This window comes from Onychostoma macrolepis, chromosome 20 (genome assembly GCF_012432095.1).
Source record: "Onychostoma macrolepis isolate SWU-2019 chromosome 20, ASM1243209v1, whole genome shotgun sequence".
NCBI classification, from domain to species: domain Eukaryota; kingdom Metazoa; phylum Chordata; class Actinopteri; order Cypriniformes; family Cyprinidae; genus Onychostoma; species Onychostoma macrolepis.
In genome coordinates this window covers 4723642-4731122 of record NC_081174.1, presented here as the reverse complement: position 1 = coordinate 4731122, position 7481 = coordinate 4723642, and the positions used below count along the sequence as shown (strand labels likewise).

The window sequence follows — 7481 nt, the reverse complement described above, 5'->3', positions numbered from 1 at the left end:
TGATCCATGTTATCCCAGCATAACCTGATCAATCATATACTTACATACTTTGACTTTTCGGTATACTTTTCAGTATACTTGCCAAGTACACAACGCTGTTGCATTAAGAGCGTCCAGAGTTCGAATCCTGGCTTGAGGACATTTCCCGATACTGCCCCTCTCTCTCTCTCTCTCCCACTTTGCTTCCTGTCTGCTCTTCACTGTCCTATCATAATGAAGTCAAAATGCCAAAAAATAGAACTGTTAAAAAAAAAAAACATATATCCAATGAGCACATAAAAAGTAGACTGAAAGTATACTTTTTTATTTTAATTTTAAAAGAAGTATACTAATAAAGTAGCATATTTGAATAAACAACTTTTTTGTAGAGTATCTACAATTGGATTGTGGGGGAAAACTCAGAAGAAACCCATGCTAAAGCTGTGCTAAAACAGAAACTGTGAACACAAAATGTGCTACAATAATATGTGAGCAGCATGTAACAAGTTTGTACTTTTGATAAAGCAATATTCATTCATGGTTAGTGAAAAACTAAAATTGTTAAGTCACTGAAATAAGATATTATCATTATTAATAAGATAAGTCACATGATAAAATATTTGTTCACAAGCATTTTGAGAACTGGATGTGGTAGACTAGAGTTTTTGCTACAAAAATAATGTGAAAATCATCCTGCTCAATCATTCACAAATAACAACATATTCATTTAACTTTTGAAAGACATGCTTTGTGTTAGAAAGGCAGTATGCGAGGAAATGACAATGACCATTAATATTTAGTGATTCACACCTGAAAGGCAAATTGCCTCCCCTAATGAGCCATCAGTCAGTAATGTGTCTGCGAGGCAGGTAACAAAGAATGTGAGGAGATTAAAATAATGGGGTTTTTGATTGGTATTTCCAAAGTGTTTGCTGCTTCTTTCCGTGGATTCAAGGCAAAAACACTCAATCCCCACCATCAGCAGTTATTGAGCTTATTTTACCATATTTGTGTAGCATACTTGAATAAACTTATTTTTCCTGAATACTGAATACATGGGTGTTTTTAGCTTGTATACAAATCAGAGGTAGAAGAAACAGGATTCCAAACAAGTCCTATTTACATATTTCTGGCCTTGCCTATGTAATAAAATAGATATGGACAAACATGAAAGTCCAAGGATCCAGTAGTACTGAGACAAGATGCACAAGTGCACCTTCCTGTAGGATTTGCAGTTTATGGTAGGCTCAGATTTACCTTCCTTAATTGATGGATTATGTGAATATATCTCAGAGAGTTCACCATCCAATTATAATCAGTCTCAGAAATGCCTTGGTTTCATACCTCCAAGAAGTCTGATCACACTTACAATCAGAGAGAAAACACAGCTGCCACAGTGAGCCCTTGCCCTTATTTGGCACCCTTATATGCCCTTGAGTTATGGGATTGGCCAAAGAGGGAAATTAGTACAAAAATCCGATAAATGTAACTGGTGGACAGTGATAGCAGCTGAGTTAATGTGCAATCATTTACAGTCTTTCCCAACCTTTTGTCCTCGAAGCCCTTTTGTCCTCTATCTATTCCTGGAAACTGCCTATGAATTTTTCTGAATACCTATGATGTTTTTTTACATCTATATTTGACCTCAAAAGCTCCCACACCATCTGCAAACTCTGGCACAGATTGGGAACCACTGGTTTAGACAACTGAATAAAAATAAGGACTGTAATTGTTGATGCACAGGTTTCTTAAATTAAACTTAACACATTTAAAGACATACAACTTGGAAATTAATGATGTCCAAAAATCATATTCATGTTTATGTATCTGGGAAATTTCACTGCAGCATAAATCACACAATATGGTTTTCACACTCATGAGTTCTGGAATAAAATCAGTGGAACAAATTTGTGCAATATATTAGTGTTATCTCCAAGGAGACTGGACTGGCTCTTAAAACAGTCATCACTTCCAAAACATTTGTCTCTTTGAAATGCAGCTGTCTTCATAAGTAATGTCCAGTTTTGGCTTAGTGAGTGTACATACTCCAAACACAACACTGAACATTTAATGTGGTTCTGCAGTAGGTTACTATGACAACAGGAGAAGTGTTTCAGGACTTAAAGAGCTCTCAAAGAGATCTTTACTCTGGCTGGAAGACACTTCACGACAGCGCTCTGACTCGGTCTGATGCATCTTGATAAAACTGGTTTAATGACTGATATATGTGAGCACTAATTTAGCCTATAAAACTTTTGCCCATTAGTTATGTGAGATAACAACTCTATAACAATTCTTGTCATTTTTTTAACATTTGTTTTTTATGTTGATTGATATTGTCAGATCTTTTAACTGTTCTTCTTCAGTCTTCCTACTTTAAAAAACAAAACAAAAACAAACAAACAAAAAAACTCATGATCCTGCTCATATACCGTTTAGCAAATCCGTTTGATTTGTAAGCTGAAACTATAAATCATGTTTTCTCTCCAGATCTTTTGAACAAAATAATTTATGGGCAAAACGTTAATAAACACAGTTTTAAATTTTCTCAGTTTTCATGTTCAAATAACATGTCTTACTAAAAACTCTCAAGTTTGAAGAAAAAAAAAAAAGTTTGCATCACTCTTTGCATCAAACTTTCATTTTGAAAACCTGGCACTAAGTAAGACTTACGATAAAACCTCAGCAAAATAGCGCCATCTGGTGAGAAAAATAGCATTTTCATCAATAACTTTACTGATTTCGAGCAGGAATAGATCACCTATTGAAAATCGGTTTTCTTCATTTATTATAAGAGAATTCCTTCGAGATCAAAACTTGAGTGGTATGTAGCCTACGTATTTATGTATTTATTTTTTCCTGAAAAAAGGGATCATATAAACAAAAAACAAAAAACATACAACATACAATAACAACAATAACAGTAATGAAAGTGTCAACAACAAAAAATATATTAAAAATAATTATAAAAAAATAAGAGGGCCATTAAATTACAAAAATCATCACATGAAGAGCCCAAAAGCAGATCAAATTCTAACAGTCCTTATAGCTTTTTTATTAGCATATACAGAGATCACGTTCAAGCAATTTTCCATTTCTTTAAGGAAGACAGAGAATTTAGTTTACAGTTTGAGAATTTGCATTTGTGATAGTAATTTGCTTAAGAGAAAACTTGAAATAACAATAAAACTGATATTTTCTTTTGTGGGGTCTAAGTCAAAAAATCCAAATATAATGTTTCTCAGATTAGATTTGCTAGGCAAAAAGTTACTTGACAAAAAAGACAATATCATTTTAACTTCTGAGAGTAATGTTAACAACCAAAATAGGTGAACCACTGTTTCCTCAGTTCAAACTCAGTTCCTCAGCTCTAGACTTTTGTATACATTTCTTGAAAGGGTTAAACTGTGGATCATCTTAAAGTATACTACTTTCACTTTGTTTGTGAAAAGGATTTTTTTTGCTGTCTAGACCAGTTTTTTAAATTAAGATCAAACAAATTATTCCAAGAAGAGAGTATGTGGAACCAAAATCAACTTCTTAAGAAATAAAGATCTTACTTTAAAATTTTTGTGTCTTGACTGACTGAGAATGACAAATTTGGCAATTGGAGTATCACAAGGGTTAGAAACAGAAGAATGATTAGTTTTTAAAAAGCATACACAAACCAGAAGGAATAGCTCCCAAAACTTTAGCAAATTCTTTTGGGGTTAGGTATTCGGCATTTGGAGAGAAATTTGTTTGATTAAATGACCACTTTACTAAAAACAAACCATTACTAAACCAATTATCATAAAACAGAGATTTTTTCTTGAATAAAATGTTCTTATTATTCCAAATAAAACACCTCTGGGATGAAAAATTATGTTAATAAAGTATAGAGTCCATGCTCCGAGAAACTGTCAATGAAAGTTGAAAAGTTTGATAGGGAGTTTGGATATGTCATTATTACACATTAGAAGAAAATGAATGCCACCAAGTTGTGAAAAAAGTTGGTGAAAAACATTCCAAATAGAAGATGGTTTTAATAGGTATTGATTTAGCCACTTCATTTTGAATTTATTGTTGAGGGAATCAAAATGAATAAAATTCAGACCGTCACTATTGTAAGAGTTTCATATGATGACCTTCGCATATAATGAAATTTGTTTTTCCATGAGGATTTTATTAAAACCTAATTAATTTACAAGTCGGCTTGTCCAGAAAGAGAGACTGAGTTGCGTATGCTATATGAGACAGACCCTCTTGCTTTTTTGTGTGTTTTGGCGGTAATAGGCTTGAAGTTTACTGAACACCTATACACATCTTATTTTTTTTATTTGTATACCAAGATGTGTTACACTATATTTGACAGAAATACCCTCAATTGAAATATTACGAGTGCATTAGAGCAATTTAGAGCATTTTCTATTTGGTAGCAATTCACAATGATTATAATTTAAATTTAAGGACTCAGGAAAGGACTTAAGAATACATAAAGCCACTGGAATTTGTGTCTAATAATTCTAAAATAAAGCTATATCGTCAGCTAGTTTTTTTTACTTTAGTGTTGCCAATTATAATACCCTTTAGATGACTCCCATTGATATGCAATCTAAGGAACTGTATTGCAATTAAAAACTTGAGTGGTTTTATGATGGGACCAATGAGCTGTGTGACATGTCCCTGACAATTTAAGTCAAAACTGAAAATATGCTGTATTATATATTATTTTTAAAAAGTTATTTTAAATTGATTCTTTAAACAGCATCAAACAGGTATCAATAACTTTTCTTTTGTTGTTATTTTGAATTCAAAGTAACAGAAGTTGCAAAAGATTCAATAAGTACTAAGTTCTATGTGGGCGAGGAAATGTACTTTAAAAAAAAAAAAAAAAGACACAGCAGCAATATTTTGTGATAATCGATAGCACACCACATTTCAATGAGGAATATTTAACCAAGAATATTCCTTTCAGCTTTCAATGAGTGTGCAGTGAGTGTAGTGCATTTAGAATGAATAATAAAAGCTTCAGACACTAAAATCAAATGTTAGAAGAACAGTTTAATCATACATAGTCACAATTCTGCTTCCAAAAAAAAAGTTTTCTCATCTAACATCTGGAAATGTACATAAGGCCACCTGAAAATGTACATGACTTTGACAGTGTGACAAAACTCATATGTTCATATTTATATAATTGACAATATCTTACAATTACTTTGCTTACAAGTTAGTGGCTGCTCCAAAATACAGCACTCCTTTATACAAAAATAATTCTTGTCCTGTCCTGTGAAATTTCCATGGTAGCAGGTAGAACCAAAGACAGCCCCATGTTTTTTTTAATTTTTTTAATTCATACATTTTTAGTTATTTTATTCAACTGCCACACGTCAAAATGACCATGTTAACAGAAGGTGTCATTGCTCCAGGTACATAAAGAGGCTGACCTTTTCCAAGAACTGATTAAAAACAAAACCACCTTGAGATTGTGACGCATAAAAAGTTTTTTTTTTCTTTTTTTTTTTAAAATAACGCTTGTTCAAAGAAAACTGTATACATTATATTCAAAGGGAAAGGAGTGATGAATATTCACACATCAAAATGCACATTTTTGATTTTTCTTCCCCAAAAAGTGTAAAAGACATTCCATTTACAGCGTTAACGTTTACAAATGTACAACTGTACAGACAAAATAAAAGCAAATCACTACGCAATTTAGCAAGGCCTGTCCAACATCACAACTAGATTCTTTTTCTTCTATTTAACTAATAAACTTACACTTAATAACTCCACATATACTACATGTATTCTACATTTATTCATATGAAGCAAAGGAACAAAAGCCATTAATATATTAGCCATACAGAAAAATTGTGCAGCAGAAGACGGCAGCCCCACGTCCATTGTCTGAAAAGTATACTCTTGCACATTCTCAATCTACACTGCTGAATGCCGCACATTTGATCCTACCCCGCAACGTCTCACGTTCATGAAATCAAATATGTCCTACTTGCTCCGAAGCCAAACGCCCTTGGATGACTCCAAGGACAGGGACGTCGCCTACCAACTTCTCCACTTTGCCCAAGAGAGCATCATCTAAAACTCAAGCGCCGTCTCCCCCCACACCCAAAAAACAGCAACAATTTAATATTTGTACTTGTACATGAAGATGCTATACATTTTGCCTAAGCTATTACAATGTAAAGAGATGATAATCAGTACAACCATACCATTTCTAGGGCAGTGTTCAAAAAAACTACTCAACAGACAGATGTTCCACAAACATGATGACAAAGAAAAATCATTCCATTAAAACATTAAATCCAGACACAGCATGCCAAATCTCCCCACCCCCTGCACACCTTGCATACCTCCCACGCACCCCAAAATGGAAAAATTCCAGGTATCGGTCTAACTCATAGCTGTGTATAATGGCAGGTGCACTGGTGTCCTTACAATTCATTCGAAACATAATAATGAACCAAGACAATAGGTGTGCAACAGACTTGGTCAGTGGGGTGTATAGTATACTGTAACCACACGCTTCTAAAAAAACAAAACAAAACAAAACGGAACAGTTAATCAAATATGGTGCGAGGGAGGGAAAGAAGAAAATAGATGACAATTGCAGCCACTTCAAACCATTTCTTATTGATACGACCCCCATTTAAAGGCAGCAAACTCTAGGCAGCAAAGCTCTATGATTGGTTGAGAATATCTTAACGCAACTAACTCAATGGCACGGCAGACGGAAGTAGTCATCTACAAGCAAGAATTTTTTAAGATCAAGCTGACTGGTTCATTATTTTTCATCAGCAGCTTTGGCATGTGTACCATCGGGCTAAAACAGGGCTTAAATGTACCACGCTTCTTGAATGTGCCATTAAGAAGAATGGATATAAAAACAAAACAAAACAAAAAGAAAGTTAATTAAAAAGGATCACTCAGTTTGGCCTTATAAAGTCACTTGCTGGTGTAAATTGTAAGAACTGTAAATCTTCAGCAAACATTTCTTTTTCTACAGAGAATGTACAAGGTAAAAAAATGTACAAGATATTTACTAGAAAAGAAAAAAAGGAAACAGTCAGTTACATCAATTACATCATGAACAAGGGTGTTGTGCTTTACCCAGGAAACAGCTTACAGACCATGCACTCTCTAGTGGGGGGTGGTGGAGGTAACAATGGGGACTGCACCAGCGACTAGTCAGACATCTCAGCATTCTTAGGTGAGGCCAATAATTTTTTTGGTAAAACCCCTAAAGGGTATGAACTCCATGGTGGAGGAGATGCCCATAACAGACGTGGTTTTGAGGGAATGGGGCTTGGGTTGGGTGGGAGGCCCTTACATTAGGCCATTGGTGGGGCCCCCAATAGGGCCTAGGTCTGATCCACTCTTCATGTAGTACTTCTCCAACTTAGCCAGGATGTGTTTTCCATATGTGTATTTACGGAGAGTGGCAATATGGGGCCGAATCTGAAATTGACAACAGCAATGGTTTAAATACTGCCTGTGATGAT

The 7481-nt window shown here is 34.4% G+C and overlaps 1 protein-coding gene across 10 annotated transcripts in view; it reads right to left on the bottom strand.

The window, feature by feature from the left end:
• Nucleotides 1–5002: 5002 nt before the first annotated feature.
• pum2 (pumilio RNA-binding family member 2) overlaps nucleotides 5003–7481 on the bottom strand; it is an 85710-nt gene continuing 83231 nt past the window's right edge. For all 10 annotated transcript variants that reach the window (XM_058756236.1, XM_058756235.1, XM_058756232.1 and 7 more), the window contains one exon: nucleotides 5003–7437. In XM_058756236.1, coding sequence (XP_058612219.1) covers nucleotides 7306–7437 — 132 coding nt within the window. In that variant the 3' untranslated portion in view covers nucleotides 5003–7305. The remainder of the gene's footprint in view (nucleotides 7438–7481) is intronic.